The sequence below is a fragment of the Theobroma cacao genome, chromosome 5 (assembly GCF_000208745.1).
Source record: "Theobroma cacao cultivar B97-61/B2 chromosome 5, Criollo_cocoa_genome_V2, whole genome shotgun sequence".
Classification (NCBI taxonomy): domain Eukaryota; kingdom Viridiplantae; phylum Streptophyta; class Magnoliopsida; order Malvales; family Malvaceae; genus Theobroma; species Theobroma cacao.
Window position 1 is genome coordinate 25,910,806 of NC_030854.1, and position 20,135 is coordinate 25,930,940.

The 20,135-nt window shown below is 34.3% G+C and overlaps 2 protein-coding genes across 3 annotated transcripts; both read left to right on the forward strand.

Moving 5' to 3' along the window:
* LOC18598912 (glycerol-3-phosphate dehydrogenase [NAD(+)] GPDHC1, cytosolic) lies at positions 10,663-16,845 on the forward strand. Its single transcript, XM_007028646.2, has 5 exons — positions 10,663-12,214; positions 13,461-13,682; positions 15,247-15,494; positions 16,028-16,167; positions 16,498-16,845. Exons 1-5 carry the CDS (start codon positions 11,557-11,559, stop codon positions 16,619-16,621), a joined length of 1,392 nt encoding a protein of 463 aa, XP_007028708.2. The 5' UTR covers positions 10,663-11,556; the 3' UTR covers positions 16,622-16,845.
* LOC18598911 lies at positions 17,384-19,885 on the forward strand. 2 transcript variants are annotated; one of them, XM_007028645.2, is made up of 5 exons: positions 17,384-17,777; positions 18,574-18,616; positions 18,704-18,795; positions 18,866-18,965; positions 19,614-19,885. In XM_007028645.2, the coding sequence occupies exons 1-5, from the start codon at positions 17,724-17,726 to the stop codon at positions 19,661-19,663; spliced, it is 339 nt and encodes a 112-aa protein (XP_007028707.2). In that variant the 5' UTR covers positions 17,384-17,723; the 3' UTR covers positions 19,664-19,885. The 2 variants fall into 2 exon arrangements, with proteins under 2 accessions (XP_007028707.2, XP_017976166.1); XM_018120677.1 differs by having other exon boundaries at positions 17,451-17,777; positions 18,574-18,628.

Consider the following 20,135-nt stretch of genomic DNA (forward strand, 5'->3'; position numbering starts at 1 on the left):
TTAGTGAAGGGTAGTGGGTAGATGGGTAAGTCGCAGCCTTTCCCAATTAATTAATAGATATCGTAATTGCTCTATGACTGTTACAGTGTGTCAAATTCAACAAGATTTTTGATCATTCTACAAGCCAAACTGGGTAAAGTAGTAAACATGAAAGTTGTAGATTTTTCTCCTATATTTCCAATAGTCTAATAATTGATTCATTTGCAGCTTTGTAGAGAAATTTATAGCCAAAATACCAAAACATGTGCATTAGAAGTCTGCACCTTAAAATTGCTCTCCTTCTTTTTTAAAAATTCTTCTTTTAAACACCTACAAAAGCACAAATAAATCAATAACAACCTATCTTATCGTCATTAACACCAAATTAAGCATAAAATTAACCATGATTAGATTGACTCACCTAAAATAACTAATTTAAAATAATTAAATAAAACTACTAATTTCTATGCATTACTACAAAAACTAAGACAAATTATTATCAAAATTAAGCTCATATAACTCTATATTATAGTGTTATCATACATCAAAATCCAATTGCATTAAAATAGGTACTTCAAGACTAAGTATCTCCTCATCAGGTTCTCATGGACGAAAAAGGTCTTTTTGGGGATCAAAATACCTCACAACCATAGGGGTACTCAATTGGTGAGCTCGATCAACGTTAAAACATCTAAACAATCTCTCAATGTACACTGACTAATGGACAAGTATTCCATTTGCTTTATGCTCAAGCTCTAAACCAAGACAAAGTTTGGTTTTACCCAAATCTTTAACTTCAAACTCCTTTTTCAAATATTCACCAATTTTAGATAATTCTTTTGAAGTTCCAGTCAAATTCATTTCATCAACATAAACTGCTACCATAGCAAATTTAGTTTTTGATTTCTTAATAAAGACACATGGGCAGATAGGATCATTCTTGTACTCTTCTTTAATTAAGTACCCGCTTAAGTGTTGATACCACATCAGACTAGATTGTTTTAACCCATATACAGATCTTTGCAACTTTATTGAGAATAAGTTACAGGGAATATATGCTTCCGGTATTTTAAACCCTTCAGGAATTTTCATATAAATATCAGAGTCTAATGAACCATATAGATATGCCGTCACAACATCCATAAGACACATTTTCAATTTTTCAGAAACAGCTAGTCTAATAAGGAAACGAAAGGTAATCGTATTCATCACAGGTCGATATGACTCATCATAATCAATCTTAAGTCTTTGAGAGAAGCCTTAGGCTACAAGTCGAGCTTTATACCTCACGACCTCGTTTTTCTCATTTCGTTTTCGAACAAAGACCCACTCGTATCCAACATGTTTTACATTGTCAAGGGTTCAAGCTACAGGTTCAAAAACCTATCATTTAGCTAAAGAAGCCAACTCAGCATAGATTACTTCCTCCCACTTGGGCCAATCTTACCTTTGATGACATTCGATAATAAGTCACGGTTCATAATCATCATTCATAATCTCATAAGCAATTGAGAATGCAAAAACATCATCGATGATTATCTCATTCCGATCCCAAATTTTATTATAATATATAATAGAGATCTTAGTATTCCCAAGGTCAGTGATCTTTTCAAAGGTTTGTGCCTCTTCAAGGGCAATAGGCATTTCTGGAGCAAACTCAATATAAGGTTTTTTTGGAGTGTATTCCTTATTCCTCCCCCTTCTTTTTCGAGAGATAGTGCCTTTTGATCCTATTGGTCTTCCACACTTCAGGCGTAGGCCATTTTGATCCATTTTAGCTTGTCCTTCAGGAACAACAATCTTAGTTGAAGCATTCACAGCCGAAATATGAGACTTTGTAACATTGGCATTATCATTAAATGCGTTAAAAAGTCTATTGGCAATAACTTGTAAATGGATTATATGTTACACCTCGTTTTCACATTTAGGAGTTCTTGAGTCTAAATGGTATAGATTTTTCTTATTCAAAAAAAAATTCTCAATTGGTTTTTACTTCTCAACTATGGAAGCTTTAGGTATCCTAATTGATGGAAACACTATCCCATCAAAATGACAATTCATGAATCTGGCGGCAAAATGATTACCCGTCGTTGGTTACAAGAACCTAATAATGGATAGTGAATCAAAATCGACGTAAATGCCTAAATGGTGTTGAGGATCTATTTTAGTCCTTTTTAGTGGTGCTACAACCACCTGTACAATGCAACCAAAGGTGCGTAAATGTGAAATGTCTAGTTTATAGCCTAGAATCAATTGCATGGGAGATTGCAAGAGGTTAGCAATGAAGTGCAATCTAATTAGAGCCGTCACATGCAAAACATCATGACCTCACACTGAAAAGTTGAGCTTTGTCCTCAATAAAAAAGTATAAGCGATAATTTAGATGTGTTTAATCAGGGATTCTGTCAATCTGTTTTGAGTATGAATATGGGGAATCGTAAGCTCAACCTCGATTCCCAATGAAGCACAATATGTATCAAAGCTCTTTGATGTAAATTCACCAACCTTATCCATCCTTATGCTCTTGATTAGATAATCAGGGAAATGTGCACAAAGCTTTATAATCTGCACAAGTAAACGTGCAAAGGCGACATTGCACGTCAATAACAAGCAAACATGGGACCATTTACAAGATGCGTTCATTAATACCATAAAATATCATAACGGCCCACTTGCTAATTGTATTGGTCCATAAATATCACTCTGTATTCTTTACAAGAATGAAGAGGATTCAAGATCAACCTTTGTTATAGAAGATTTAGTAATGAGCCTTCCTTATGAAAAAGTTTCACAAGTATAATCCCTAGACAACAAAACCTTTTTATCCTTTAAAGGGTGTTCTCTAGTATTTTGGATTATCTTATGCATCATCGTAGCTCCCGGGTGACCTAGGCGATCATGCCAAAGTTCAAACTCATCGAGATTTACCAATCTCCAGGACATTGTAACGTGGGATTCAACAGCTCTAATAATGACACAATACAAACTTACAATTGAAGCTTCCAACTTCTCATGGATGGTCTTCTAGTCCATCTTATAAGAGGTGATGCAAATACATTCTTTAATTTGCTCATAAATTATCTCAAGAGGGTACCCATTACAGTATACATCTTTGAAGCTAAGTAGATTCCTCTTCAATCTATTGCTTAGCAATGCATCCTCAATATGCAAGGTGGTGCCATTTGGCAAAACAATTGTGGCATTCCGAGAGCCACCAATAATCTCAACAAAGCCTAATATTGTATAGACATTTGCCTCACGCAATGTCACACTCAAGAAAAAGTGCTTGCCACAAAGTATGGTATGTGGCGTTGCCCTTTCAAGCAAATAGACATATTCCTTTTTCTTATGGTTCCCATATGCACTTATATTGACAACTTTAGGTGTCAAGTATCATAAGAATTTACAAATTAGTCATGGGATTGAAAAATAAAAATGGAATCAATTTCATATAATTTTATTAAATAACCATATTGTCTTCTTTGGGAACAATCAACAAAGGGTAATACATTTAGAAAAAAAATCAAGGAAAACATTAAAATCTTCAGATCTTAAGTCTAGGTTGTCTTCCATTATTCTGATGCCTTATCTTGGCAATCATGGTCCTCGAAGAAATCAAAGACTTTCAAGAATGTTCTTACTTCTATAAGAGTAGGGGAAGTCATCTTAACAAAGGCATTGTTAGCTTCAACATTGGTCCTAGCAATAGAATTCGCAATGGCGTGAGTCTCAACAAGCTTGCCTTTTATCCTTTGGGGATGCTTGGTGTAGATCAACAAAGTGCTTTAGTATACGATAGGTTCGCGACTAATGTCCAACCATGTTACAATGATGGTAGATACTTTCATCATGTTTCTTTAGGAGTTTCTTGCCCTTACCCTGATTCGAGCCAAGGTTGGATTGCTTAGGGCGATTAAGTCTTCCGCCACCCCTACGTGGGTTGTCACGACCCGAAACTCCCATCGGGCCCGTGACAACCGTCATGACGTCTCAATAGGCACTCATTACCCCGAATGTCGATCGAAACCCCGCAAGGCTTAGCATCAGCTTCCTTATCTCCCCGGTGAGCGATAGTTATTAAATCTCACATTTCAAGAAATCATAAGTCGTTTCCAAATCAAAACAATAAAATATTATTTTCTGGCTCACAGGGGCATTTTCGTTATTTTTCTTCAAAAACACCGAAACTCGCCAAAAACATGGTGTAAAAGATAAATATGTTCATACATACTTTAAATCAGATAACTGAAGTATAAAATTACTTTTACAGTGACACGTGGGCCCCCAACTGACCAAGAAGGTGTAGGGCTACGAACCCTTACTTTCTAGGATGCAACTCCGAGATTAATTCTCGTCTTAATCAACTATCAATAAACTGTTCTGAGCCTGAAAAATGGATAGGAAGAGGGGTGAGATTATGATTACATAATCCCAGTGAGTAAACAGACACCATCTAAATTATCTAAAGGCGAGTAAAGGGAGAAAATTAAAAATAATTCATTTCAGCAAATTTTTCACAACACGAATATTCGTTTCAATCAAATAATCAATATGGCTCGTGAATTTCTCAAAACTTGGCTCATGCCAAATCTTGTACTCGGAGACACCTAGACCAGGGGTATCCAACCGAGTCTGCCAAGGCTGTGAAAAATTTTATATAATCATAAAACTTGTTTTTATTTTAAAAAAAAAAGCAGTCGTTCCTTGGCGTTGACTAAGTCTCACTTCACGTGGTGGTTAACATGAAGTGCACTAAAAAAGCCCACCTCAGGAGATACCCTACGCGCCTCTACGACCGAGGTGAGAATGTAAAGGTGTTTACCGTGCCCCTCTAATAGGCTGGTCCACGAAACCCTGCCACTGTAGTAGCTAATCTTTATTTTATCTACCACCTAATTTATAAAATCCTTATCTGCATAATATGGCAATTTATCGCAATCTAGCCTCTCAAGGCTGAATATATAGTATATATAATTGTGATACAAATACTGACTTTTCCATTCATGCTCACATATTGTTATAAGCCATATAATTTAAAACACAATTTATAACACAAGCAAGCAGTCTCTAATTACTCTATTTTCAAAACTAGTATTAAATTTTCCAGAAAATTTATAAAATTATTTTATAAAATCACAATTTCTCCTAAAACATAGCAATTTACCATTTAAACCCATTTTTCATAAAATCACACAATTGTATAAAACTACTCTAGATAATTAAGACGATAATAAGTTTATTCACAGTATTAGGAGTAGAAATACTCATATTTTCAGTCCGCGGGTACAGTCCTTTACCCGTATCCAATGGCTCACCACCTAGCCATAATCCATGATACATATTCCAATTAAATTGTGTCTAACAGTCATAATCTATTTCAGGCTCGATATATATGCATGATATGAAATGAAAAATGCACGGGTAGCCATCTAGACCCGGTATTGGCCTAAGTCGATTTTTCATCCGATAAATTGGCCAATTCGTCCAATTTCACTCCAACTTGCTCCATTTCTTTTCCAATCCCTCAATTCACCAAGAACAACTAATTAACACACAATTAGGCAACATTTATCTTCACTTTTCTTCTTGGAACTTTCGGCCAACAATGGTACACTAACTCCGTGATTTTTCCTACTTAATTTTCTCTCCATAATTCATTAATTCCTACACCAAAAACTATTATTTCTTAATCAAATCACCTAGAATAACATCCCATTCTTCCTCATTATTCACTTAGAGAATTTGGCTATTGATGGGTTCCAAACCTTTGGTGATTTTCTTCACTTGTTTTCATGCTACACATCATTAATCACCTAAAAACACTAACATACCTAAAAATCAAACCAATCCAAGATCATTCTCTCTCCATACCCATTTTGACCAGCCATGAATTCATCATGAAAACATGTAATTTAACCATGGAAATTAAGGGAAAATGCATGGGTAAGGTAAATCACTAGCAAAATCAAAGAAATTTTACCTTTGCTTGATCAAATACTTGAATTCCAACACTTTCTCTTTGATTTTTCCCACCTAAGGTTTGTTCTTCCTTGGTTTCTCTTTTCTTCTAGTTTGGCTGATCACTATGGGAAAAATGGGCTGATTTTTTACCTTTTTATAAAGAAATAATAAAATAATAAAAACATGACACATGGCATTTCCTTATTGGTTCAAATTTTAAATATTTGACTTTTAATTCTTTAATTCTCCACCACACATTTCTCATGTTTATCTATTTTCATGATGAATAAAATTCCTTAGTCTTGACAAGTGTCGGGGGTGAAAATTTACCAATTTGCCCCCTGATGGCAAAATTACCATTTCACCCCTATACTCCAAATTATACCAGAATTAAAATTTTTCACTTCTAAACCTCAAATCATACTCCAATACTCAAATCATACTCCAATAACTCAAATGGGGCCAAAAAAATTTTTCTAAAAATTCTCATTTTGTCCCCAAGTGACAAATGACCATTTTACCCCTAGATAGTGAAAATTTTGGTTTGACTCCAAATTGATCATCGAACTCCGAATTACCATTTTGAGTCATCCCTGAACTGTGAAACTCTTAATTTCACCTTAAAATTCCTATTTGAACTAGTTCAAGGCTTAATCGACTTAATGGTACCATTAGGGGCAATATCGTCTTTTAACGATTTCTCGAACTTCCTAAATATGCAAACATTCTATTGAGCATGTAAATAACGCCGTAATTATTTTATAGAATAGGGTTTGACATGGGTTATGCCCTTGCCTACATTCATGGCCCTTAAATCGCCCTGTATTCTTACTAGAGATAGCATTTGCTTCAAGTAATGATTTTGAGCCAGCAAGTCTAAAATCATGGTTCTTGAGCAGTAGTTCATTAGTCTGCTCTATAGTTAAGAGGACAAAAATCAACTCCAAGTATATCTTAAATTGACGTTGTTAGTATTACTACTACAATACAATATTTGAAGCATGAAAAGTGGAAAAAGTTTTCTCTAATAACTCTGATTCAATGAGCTTAATACCAAATAGCTACAACCAAAAAACAATATCAAATAAGGCTGAGTTGTAGTCGAACAATGATTTGAAGTCTTGTAGCCTGAAATGCTGCCAGTCATATTATGTTTAAGGGAGGATAACTATCTTGGTATAATCATACCTCTCTTTCATCCTCGTCCATAGGATCTTAAGGTCTTGAACGGATAAATATTGAATCTTCAGACTCTCATGTAAACGACAACGAATGAAGATCAATGCATTCACCTTATCTTTGTCATTTGCTTTCCTATTTATAATAATTGCATCAGCAAGACTTGGCCCTTAGAAATGTATCTCCACATCAAGGCATGGGGATAGATAATTGCTTCCACTCACATCCCAGATGTGGAACTTGGGCTTTTCGATATTTACCATAATTCTACGCATAGAAAAATGGACCCATAAATTAATTATGACAACTAATAAGGTTCCCGGAGGCCAATCGCCGATTAGGGGCCAAACGGATGCTTTAAGTCCGTTGTCGATTTTAGGCCAACTAAACGGTATACAAAATCAAAATCTAATTGGTTGATGAAGAATCAAGAAAATTACCACCTCCTTTGGTGTCCATGCTAATAATGTGTTGTAAAAAAAAAATAGAAACAAAAAGAAAATAGAGATATTGAGAGAATGTTTTTTATGTATTACTGAAGCAATACTTGGAATGAAAAATATCTATTCTTCAAATGAGGGTGCGGTGACCCCCTATTTACAGTTGAAGCCATGACAAATCAATGGTTATCACAATCTCCTAATAAAATATATATATCTAAATTACATTATCTTCTTGATAAATCCCACATTATCACCTAGATAATTTCCACATACAAATGAATCTTGAAATATCTAGAATGTGTATAATACATTTATCATTTATCAAATTTACTCTAATTTGAATTGGTCTAATGTGATGTGATATGTCCATATTCCATAACAAATACCTTTTTATATTTATCTTTTTTATTTAATTCATTTTTTCTATTGATATAATTTTTTATTTTTAAGTAATAAAAAATTATTTTATTTTAGTTCATTTCTTTATTTCTTTAAATTTTATAATTTGGTTTTATAAAATTGAGTTTCTAATGTTTTTTAGTTATTAAAAATAAATCAAATTAAATAGAATTTTACATCCTACAAAATTTGTGCATTAAATTTGTCAAACGTTAGTGATTTAAACTTTAGACACCACCAGAGGTAGCCCAATAAGTTCAAAGGCCTAAAGCGAAATATTCAAATAAAGCTTTTTTTCATTGAAATTAAAAAAAATTACTAAAATTTTCTTTTTCTAGCTTTTTGAGATGCAAAATTTTTAATTAAACTTTTATAATCAAGTTCTTCTAATATTTTTTTTTCAATTGACAATATAGCCAATCCATTTAATCTTTCTTGGGACATTGTTAATCTTAAATAAAATTTTATTAATTTTAGTTTTGAAAAACTTCTTTCTCCTGAAGCAACGCTTATTGGAATTGTTAACATTATTCTAAAAGTAATATATGCATTTGGAAAAGAATCGAGTCTTCTTATATGATTAAGTATGTCAATTGGACTGTTTTCTTCCTGTATAATTTCTTTTAAAATTTTTAATTCTGAAAATAAATCTAAACCATCAATATCATAATAGTTATTATATTTTAAGGAACATTCAAGATTAAGGTAATATTCTTTCAAACTATTATCATCTAATGACTTCAACTTTTTACCGCTATATAGAAAACTAAAAAAATAATTGATTTTATACATAGAAAAAAAAATAGCTGTTGGAAATCATTAAATGAGTTGATTGGAAATAAGAAAAATAAGTGAAAAAAAAATAGCTGTTGGAGATGATTAAATACATATGATCGTTAATTGATTAGAAATAAGAGAATATAGTTGAGAATTAATAGCATTTTAGAAATAAGAAAGTGATAGAAAATTGAGATTTATTAGGTACATAATTAAAAAAGTGAGAACAAATAATTTTATTAATTATTTTTTACTTTTATATATTTTTTAATTTTTATATAATTAATTATATTATAATTATTATAAAATTATAAATTCTCCTTAAATTTGAGCCTCCCCAAATTGGGGGCCTAAAGCCCTTGCTTGGGTGGCTTCACCTAGGGGCCGACTCTAGACACCACTAGTCATGGCAAACTTGTAATTTGGCAATTTTCAAGAAATGGTAGGTTTAAAGATTCAATTATGATAAGGTGGGAAAAAGGACCCATAACTATATATATATATATATACACACACACGNTTCAATTATGATAAGGTGGGAAAAAGGACCCATAACTATATATATATATATATACACACACACGCACCATGAACAGGGACGGCCTAATAGGTTCAAAGGCCTGAAGCGAAATATTCAAATGGGATTTTTTTTAATTGAAATTAAAAAGAATTATTAAAATTTTATTCTTCTAGCGTAACGCATGGGAATCTGCAGAACAGTTCGGGCCAAATCCTGAAGAAAGCTAAAAAACGCTTTTGAAATGTAAAATTTTTAATTAAACTTTTATAATCAAGTTTTTCTAATATTTTTTTTTCAAATGATAATATAACCAATCCATTTAATAAGAGTTTATTAATTTTAGTTTTGAAAAACTTCTTTCTCCTGAAGCAACACTTACTGGAATTGTTAATATTATTCTAAAAGCAATATATACATTTGGAAAAGAATCGAGTCTTCTTATATGATTAAGTATGTCAATTGGACTGTTTTCTTACTGTATAATTTCTTTTAAAATTTTTAACTCTGAAAATAAATCGAAACCATCAATATCAGAATAATTGTTATATTTTAATGAACATTCAAGACTAAGGCAATATTCTTTCAAATAAAGCTCACAGTTTTATGAAGATAATAAAAGAACAGACTTGTTGTGTATTTTTTGGAGAAAAATTGAAATTAAAGGAAGAAAGAGCAAATGAGAAAGAAAGATTTCAAAAGTAGATATTATATATTGAAAAAAAATAATTAGTTTTATATATAGGAAAAACAATAACTGTTGGCAATCATTAAATGCGTTGATTGGAAATAAGAGAAATCAATGAGAAAAAAATAACTGTCGGAAATGATTAAATACATATGACTGTTAGTTTATTGAAAATGAGAGAATATAATTGAAAATTAATAACATTCTAGAAATAAAAAATTAATATTTATTAGGTATATAATTAAAAAATTGAAAGAACAAATAATTTTATTAATTATTTTTTTATATTTTTTTAATTTTTATATATTTTTAATATAATTAATTATATTATAATTATTATAAAATTATAAATTTTTTTTAAAATTGGGACCTCCCAAAATTGGAGGTCTAAAGCCCTTACTCGGGTGGCTTCACCCAAGGGCCGGCCCTGACCATGAGAAGGACGTGTATGGTAGTTGCGTTGAGTAATCAAAATGGGAATGCAAGGAAAGGGTCGGGACTAAACTCAGTATGGCTGAGCACGTGCAACATGCAATGCCAAAAATTCAGATTAGGCTTGGCACATGGAGAAAAGCGAGGACGGTAATCGAATATTAATGACCGTTGGGGAAGTTGGCAGCAAACGAAACCTTTAATGCATTTGTACACTCCCCTGAACTTCTCAACTGTTCCTCATCAATGTCCTCTTATACTTAGCCTTTCCTCTCTCTCTTAAATCTCAATCTCTTTGCCAAATGTGATGCAGTCAAGCTGCCGCTGCTTTAATTTTGATTCACCTGTTTCTTGTTCCGTTTCCCCTCTACTTTTGCATGAATTTTTCTAGGTGTTTTGCATTGCATGAACATAAAAAGTTCACACATTTTTCTCCCATCCAAATGAAATAATGCGCTTGAAGCTTTAAGATTTATTGCTGTGAAGCCAGCTAGGCTGCTAGGACTTCAAATAAAAAGAAGTCCTCAAATTTGACACTCTAGCTTAATTTGTAACTAACAACACCAAAAAGGTTGGTACTTGTTTGCCCATAATTTTCTTTTCTTTTGTGGGGAGGGTCATTTTATTTTGTATTTTTATGGTTTCCTTTGACGTTTATAGATGGGTAGATGAACAAACTCTAAGACGGAGAAAACAAGGCACTATTTGAATATTACGATAATCTCTTTTAAGCAGACTTCAATAAACTCCGAGTGCATAGCTAGATTCACCAACTGTACCCTTGTCTGAATTTCCTAGTTATATTGAAACTCTGTAGAAGACAAATCTCTACAACTGGTTGGTACGAACATACAAATGAAGCGATCAAAGTTAGTTTTGGTTTTGGTAAAAGAATCCACCAATAAAATTTTATTCTTTTGAAGCACGGTGCAACTTGGGAATTGGAAATGCTTTTTCTTGTTTCAACCAAAGATTGATTAGTGTGGTTTTCAGGAGTGCAAAAAGCCATATAAAATCAGAGGTGGGTTGTTTTCAGAAATTGGGCTACCTGATAAGTTGTCAGGATCATCTTGGAGCTCATATATAGTCTTCTTTTTAGAATTAGAGCTGATAAATTGTCAGGGTTTCCTCTGTTATTGTTATTAGTGGATTTGTTGTGTTGGGCTTTTTCTTCTAAGAAGATGGTAGGGAGTATTGACACATTGCACCATAGTCTGTACTCAAATGGATCTATTCACAATTGTAATGGCTTGGAAGAGAAACTTGATGAGCTTCGGCGCCTTCTTGGCAAGACTGATGGTGATCCGTTGAGGATTGTCAGTGTGGGAGCTGGTGCTTGGGGCAGTGTCTTCGCAGCTTTGCTGCAAGATAGCTATGGCCAGTTTCGAGAAAAGGTTCAAATCAGGATATGGAGAAGGCCCGGAAAAACTGTTGACAGAGCCACAGCAGAACATCTATTTGAAGTGATCAATTCAAGGGAAGATGTACTGAGGAGGTTGATCCGGCGTTGTGCCTATTTGAAGTATGTTGAGGCAAGACTAGGCGATCGCACTCTTTTTGCTGACGAGATTTTGAAAGACGGGTTTTGCTTGAACATGATTGATACACCACTTTGTCCTTTGAAGGTTGTGACCAATTTGCAGGAAGCCGTCTGGGATGCTGATATTGTGGTAAATGGCTTGCCTTCAACTGAAACACGAGAGGTGTTTGAAGAGATCAGTAATTATTGGAAGGAACGAATCACAGTGCCTATCATTATCTCTTTGTCAAAGGGTATAGAGGCTGCTCTGGAACCTGTCCCTCATATCATAACTCCAACACAAATGATTAACCGAGCAAGTGAGACTTCTCCTCAATTAATTGATGCTCATATTGTGTTTGTGCTATGAAATCTGACAATAATTTTGGTGTCTTCGTCAGGGAGGTGCTTCTGTTATTTGTTTTACATTTTAGTAGCATTGGTGAAAGAAGGGAAAATTGTAACTGCAGATGATCTTATGAGTATTTTGTGGACAAAGTAAATCAATACTCCAGTAATCTAAAATGATTCTCTGAAACTTATGGTTTTGAGTTAAGAAAAATGTTCAAACCTACCATCTCTTGGAAATTAGCTCTGCTTTAGTGTACCTTTTCTTTGTTCTTCTTCTTCTTCTACTTTTTTCTATATTTGTTCTCCTTCAGATAAATAAAACATTGGAAAGTATAGATGCAACCAGGAACAAAATGGAGGTGAACCATGATCATGCATTTCATAGTTGATGAAAAGTGAAATTCTTTTGCTGCTATTAGGCTGTTAAGTAGCAGCTTAGTGAATTTGATGACATAGAAGCATCTGATTTCTGGCTTAAAAAGACATATGGATCATATCATTCTTTGATATTGCAGAGGTTAATATGCTTTGTATATGATAAATTACTATGCTGCTAATTTGAACCAGAAAAAGCATGTTGCATACATGAAACAATCTGAAAATTTAACATGTTTCTAAGGTTCTGTTACTGATACATTCCAGTGGACTACTACTCAACAAGCCAACATAACTCATCTGAAACCTTATCAAAACAAATATTTATTTGTTGCCTCTATCAACTATAATTCGTTTAGAATATTCGAACTGCTAGGTCAGTAAATACTTGTTTTTAAATAGTTAACAGTATGATGTGTGATGCAGAACTATGTTGCTTCCTGGCTGCTGCCTGAGGATTCTTTTTTCCTAATTTTGCCTGTCCTTTTTTTTTATTCTCGGTTGTTGGTTGCTGCCTGGGGGAACAAGAGGGGAAAAGGGGGAGGTTGGTTTTCAGATAATGAATTCCCCACACACTTTGTGAAAGGAACTTACCTCCATCACTATAAAATGCAAATGTACTTAATTCAATTTCCATAATCTGTTTCCAGCTTTCATTGTTAGATTTGCCTGGAGGTCAAAAATGCAGAATCCACAATCTGTTTCCAAGATCTGTTTTTGCTAGAAGTCACAACTGTCTTTTTGTTAAATACATAGTTTACTTTCTTTTGTCTACTTTTTCCTCTCAAGAAAACCTTTTGTCTATCATATTTTTGAGCTTTATCAGTATGTTCCTTGCAGCTGGAGTACCTATAGATAACATACTCTATCTTGGGGGACCAAATATTGCCTCTGAAATCTACAATAAGGAATATGCTAATGCTCGAATATGCGGAGCCGAAAAGTGGAGGAAACCACTGGCAAAATTTTTAAGGCAGCCCCATTTCATTGTATGGGACAACAGTGACCTTGTCACTCATGAAGTCATGGGTGGCCTGAAGAATGTCTATGCCATTGGAGCTGGTAAGTGTATACTCTATATCTTTAGCCAATAAAATTCATATTACACACAACAATATCTGCAGTTATTTTTTTCCCTGACTCATAAAAGATTTAATAATTATAAAAGATCCCCTTGCTGAATTTATTTGTTATTTATATTTGACAAATATTATAGGAATAAACTTCAGGTCTGGGGAAAACAAAAACAAAAAACTGATAAGGCCACTGAACCAGCATTTAAGAATTACTCAACGCAACCTCTTGGATTTAGAAACAGTGACTCATTTGCTGGTTGGTTGGCCATTATTCCTTTTGGCAGCTTGACCAAACTGCCAAGCATGTAGTTGATATATAGCTGGTAACTCCTTGCTCTTCTCAGCTCCTAGGCAGCCTCCAGGAACTTTCATCTCTATTGATGTTGTGATTCAATTATCCTTGGAAGAGTATTCTTTATATTATTCTGTCATCCTTTGTTTGTGGGGACAAAACCACAATTAGCTCTGTTTCGCCTAAGGTTGGTACTTTAGTCTTATCAGTCATAGGCTGAAACCTTGACCTATTTTAATCATCTATCATTGACATTAACCACCATCAATAAAAGGTAAAAACAACCGGATACATAAAAAATTAAACCTAAGTCTTTCCGAATACTTACTAATGTATTTGCATTCCTATGAATTCTATCAGCCTGTAAGGAATAAAAAAAGGGGAGAAAGTAATTGAAACAAGGTGCTGCATAAGATCATTAATTACCTAAGTAACAATTAATGCATACTTTCGTTTGTTTTCTATAAGAAAACACCTCGTTAGAATAGAATCTTTCAGCTTGTGCTAACTAAATTTTTGTGTAAAATTAACAAGGTCTGGTTCTTGGGTTGACAGCCCTATCTTCGCCTTTAGTGAAGTACAACCATCTTGTGTAAGTGTGAACGAATTTGGAGAAGATGGATTATACCCTTAAGATAGGCATCCTGGGAATACTGTTGGGACAGATTATATTTACAGGGATCTATAAACAATGTTTATTTCATGGGACATTTATTATGTAACCAAAAAAATACCAAAGCTAGGTGTTTGTTGGGACTTAGAGACTATTGAGTTGTCCAATGAATTGCTTATCTCCATGATTTCTGGTGGAGATAGTTTTGCAGGAAATCTTTGTATCTTAATTTCTAATCATAATTAGGGAACAATTTGTCATATGTCCTTTGGAAACAAGGTGCTCAATAGAGATTTCAAGAATTGAAAGGACAACACTGCTCAATATTGCATATGAAAAAAGGTGCCTATTGCTTGATCTGTCAAGGATGAACAATCAGACAACAGTGAGTAATCAGCGGGTTATTCTTGATGATCATCCCATCCTTAACATACCAATAAGAATTAGAATGCAGATTTATACTGTGGGTTCTTGATTGATATGTACAACCTTATTTGTTTAAGGAAGAACCTTGATAAAGCTATGTTTAGATTTCAATTTAAGATCTATGCAATTAGCTAATAATCAAATCATAGTAAAGTTCAAAAAAAGTTACTGTTCTAAATTCTGGAACAATATGATGACATTCAAGTTTGATTTTCTCAGGAATGGTAGCAGCCCTGACCAATGAGAGTGCTACCAGCAAATCAGTATATTTTGCACATTGTACATCAGAGATGATTTTTATTACTCATTTGTTGGCTGAAGAACCTGAGAAGCTTGCAGGCCCTTTGCTGGCTGACACTTACGTAACTTTGTTGAAAGGTCGTAACGCATGGTATGGGCAAATGTTAGCCAAAGGAGAACTAAGTCGGGATATGGGTGATAGCATCAGTGGAAAAGGAATGATTCAGGTAAAATAGTTTCTTCAACATCTTATTTTACAACTGTATTTAGTGAGTGCAATTGGTGGTCTCAAAATTGTGTCTTGTTGAGAATGTGCCAGTACTTCAGGATTCATGAAGTACGAACTGGTTCTGCATAACAAATTATCAAGAGAATGATGTCTTTATTGTCCGCATATATATAGTGTTCAGCTTCGATGGCTATCTAAAACCATTATGTTTATAGAAAATGATAAACAAAAGATTGACTCATTAATTGAATTCACCTCTTCAATTATGGTTTTGAAGTAGGAATTTACAGTTTTTGTTCTCAATGATCAAAGTGAAAATCTTTAAAAAGGAAGAACCAGAAAAGGTGAATGCTGCATTGCAGCCAAGTGGCTGTCATAATTGTGGATAATCTATGCAGATATTGCAGAACACTTGATCAAGTTCTAACCAATTAGCATAATCCACAATTTGTTGTTTCAGCTATAACTGAGATCGCACATATCCATTTGATCATTGGACAATAAAATTACCCAGTGTTGATTCTTTTCCAGGGTGTCTCTGCAGTAGGAGCATTTTATGAACTTCTGAGTCAATCAAGCTTAAGTGTGTTGCATCCTGAAGGAAACAAGCCTGTTGCTCCTGTTGAGTTGTGCCCTATATTAAAGACACTCTACAAAATTCTTATCACAAGGTAATTTCTTAATCCTCAGTAGGCTTATGCAAGACAAGAAGTTCAATAGTTACCTAAATTTACTTTTCAGCCTGGAAATCACAAATAACGAGATTTATATCTAAGCTTTAGATTCTTACCTGGATAGGTAACGCAAGAAAAAAATGGTATCTTAATATAAGTTTTGCTATATATTGTACCTGCCTCACTGAAACCAACACCCATTTCTCCTGTGCCAGCAGCACATAAACTATCAGTAGATTTTTCTATACCTCGACCAATTGGTACTCACTTAGTTTTCGATGATCAATAAGTCCATTGCTAAGCTTGTCATACATTTTGAATCTTTAGGGAGAAGTCATCTCAAGCTATCCTTCAGGCACTGAGGGATGAAACCTTGAACGATCCCCGAGACCGCATTGAGATTGCACAGAGCCATGCATTCTACAGACCTTCACTTCTTGGCCAGCCTTGACAAGTTATCACAGCAAAGTCAAGTTTGAAGGAGACTAATCATAGGGAAGCAATTGTATCAGTGAGAAACATAGTGGTTTTATAATGAATAGTGCCTTTCCCTTAATACATATTGAAAGCAGGGTTGATGAAACTAGTCTCTTTGCCCAAGCTGTTGAACAGTAATTTAGTCAGAGACACTTTGATTTTTAAGAATATGGTTCTGATACTTGCTGAGATTTGCAATTCTCTTTTGTATCTAGACCAAGTGCCTGTTTAAACAGTTTGGAACTTAAACTAGACCATACCAATGCTCATAATAGCGCAATGACTGTACAAACGCAAAAATGGTGCAAGCTTAGTTGGGCCTAGACTGAACTGGTTCCTCAACCACACTGACCATTTACCAAACCGACCATGAAGACGGTAAGAAAAATAGAGACGAAAGAAATCATTTTATCACATTCTATAATAATAATAGTAATAACTACAACTCAGAAGAAAGCTGAGGAGCTAATTTCCATGACAAGGATCACTAAATATATGCTAAAGTTTGCTTTCAATTCTTAATACAGCAAGAAAATATGAAAACAACACAAACAGCTACAGCTGCAACTACTCAATTGTCAGTTAACAATGGCAACAGCAACCAGAATCCCAATTAGCGTGGAAGACTTTAAACCCAATAAATAAATTTGACCCTAAAATATCTAACAATGGAAATTGGAAATGCTTTTAAAATTTTCACTAAGACTAAGAGAGAGACTCGCATAAAATGGAGTATCTACAAAATTCGCGTTGTTAATGGATAAAAGTTTTTGAACTCTCTGTAGTATAACTTATTTCCATCATTTTACGAACAAACACTTGGCTTATTTGGCATTTCGATTAATATAGGGATGTGGGAAACGTCACAGTACATGCACAACCGTACACACGTACACCTATGTATTTATACGCACGTATTTGTATGGTATAGGTACGTGTGGGTAAAAGGGTTTTGGCAAGTCTAGAAGGGTTGGGTTATAGCGTGTGGAAGCAGCCAATAAAGAGCGTGGACTCTGCTCTGAACAGAACCGTTTAATCCACGCTTTTCAAGTTTCAAGTTTCAACAGAACCAAAAGATGGCGAGCGAAGAGCTCCTCAAGCCCTTCTACCTAAGAGCTACCCAAGCCGAGGTTTTCATTCTTTTCCTTTTTGCTTCCTGTAAACAATAATGTTAAATTTTATTTAGTTTTGTTATATACTCCATTTTGCTACTAGAAAATTTAATTATTGGTTAATAATCTTGTAATAAATATAAATTGAAATGTTTCAATAAAACTCTGTCTTTGTCTAATGCTGGATAAAGGGTTCTATTTTAATCTGCATACAAATTTGGGTTTCAAGTGCAACCAGTTTAGTTCTCATACGGCAAATATTGTTAGGAAATTTTTGGGTAATTCCCTCTTGCTTGAGCCTTCTGCCTACAAACCCATTGCCCCCCTTCCTTATTTGGTTTTTTGGGGGGTCAAATGTATGAGTTTATCATTTTCACCAGCAATGGAGTTCCATGGATGTATCTTAATTCGTTTCTTAGTGGGTTACTAACAGATGATTCTGCAATTGCTGTGTTTGAGAAGTCATGGAAATTGCCTTGGTGATTTTAACCTTGTGAAACAAAATCTGTGCTTTTAGAACCTGCTGCTCTATGTCTGCAGATATGTTTCCAGTTGTCTACACTGGACTTCTGGACTAGCTCTCTGTCAAGCAACCTCCATATCATGGCTTAGAAGTACCTCATACTAGTGATTTGTCATTAAGTTCTAACATATGCCCTGTAGAATAGTCAAAACTTTTTGAACTTCTGTTCTTTGAAACGCCTATCAATGCTTTTAATTATATTGTGATTTTGGATAATAGTCAATAAACACTTGGCTTTTTCATAACATTGCATCCTGTATCTTGCTAACTAGTTTTGTTTTCATATTAAAGGAACGGTTATGCAGACTAGAAGCTGTTCTAGCTGGCAAGACAGGTAACGGCCAAGGTATTCCATTTGACAACTGATTTAGTTTAAATAAATTAAGATTCTAATGAGTCTACCTAAATATTAGCAATATAGATGCCGGAAATCAGGAACTTTCCAAATTAATTAGTGAACTACAGGCAAAGCTAGAAGATGCAAATGCTGAGACACTTGCAGAGCGAGAGAAGGTAGTTGACCTTTGTCTTATTTTTATGGAAAACAGCAGAGTTTATAGCATGCTGACTTGTTACTGTGTAGGCTAAGAAGCTTGCTGTGGAAAATGAAAAACTCAAATATCGGATTGCCCATCTTGTCCAAGCAGTTAGCAAGGCTGATCAGAAGTTGGAGAGTATGAGAGGTAACAATTTCACACTGTTCTGCTGACTATAGAAGCTTATATGTTATCAATTTGTCCTACAACTAGATACATTATACAAGGAATTTTGGGAATAGGACAGCAATAAATAGATTACTTGCAGCTCTAGATTAGACTTTTAAGAATATGATGTTTTTACTTGCAGCTCGAGATTAGAGTTTAAACAATATGATGTTTTTCTTCACATATATATTGATTTAAGTCGAAAGCAGATGCAGCTAAATTCCAAAATTTTCATTTGACCTTGTTTCAGTCTGATTATGTGGATCATTATAATGGGCTATGTCAACTAAAGGAAGTAAAACGATACTGCAAATAAAGTAATTAAAAATCAAAATTTCAAAAAACCAGTAGCATCATTTTGGTGATGGTGGGAGTGGAGAGGAGAAATTGTTTGGTGAATATAAAAGCCAAATTTTAGCTGCTGGGTGATTATTTTGTTCAGCACTGAAATAATCCTCATTTTCCAAATTCTTTTGGTCACTAGTCCCCTTCTTGGCTCCTGAAATAGCCTGAAGGTCATGCCTACCTAATGTGTCACGTTTATTTCCTTCTTTAGTGGTTGTTTTGATAGCTGTTGGATTCATACATCCGTGACATCTTGCTGATACTGCTCTTTGATGTCATTAGGTCATGTTTCAGAAGCAACAGCACAAAGGTTGGAAAAGATGAGATTGTGAGTTTGGTCCCTCTGGATTGACATTAAGCTGAGATAAAGTCTGGTGCTTTGTGACAAAAGAATTCTATAGATTGTTCACACGTTTCTTGTGAAAGTGGTCTGATTGTGCCTCTGCAAGGCAAGACACCTGTAAGATTTACCTTTTGAATTTGTATAACCAATTGGATTGACTTGGTGTTGATGAAAAAAAAACATGAATGCAAATGCCCTTTACTTTGAAATAGACCTTCTGAGTGGACGTCAGTGGAAAGTCCTTTGGTCATGGGATGAGGAAGCGATGCAAACAAGTTAACAGAGATGAGGATAGGAGCAGACCCTGAAATGGTGAGGGCTGTGGCAGATCAAACAAGTAAGATGGTAGTAAGGGTTAGGATGTCGGAAGTAGAAAGAAATAGGGAGCTAGCTGTAGGAGGTGATAGAAGACACTTAGGAATCGGTGAGTAAGACAAGGAAACTTGTTTGGAATATTTCAT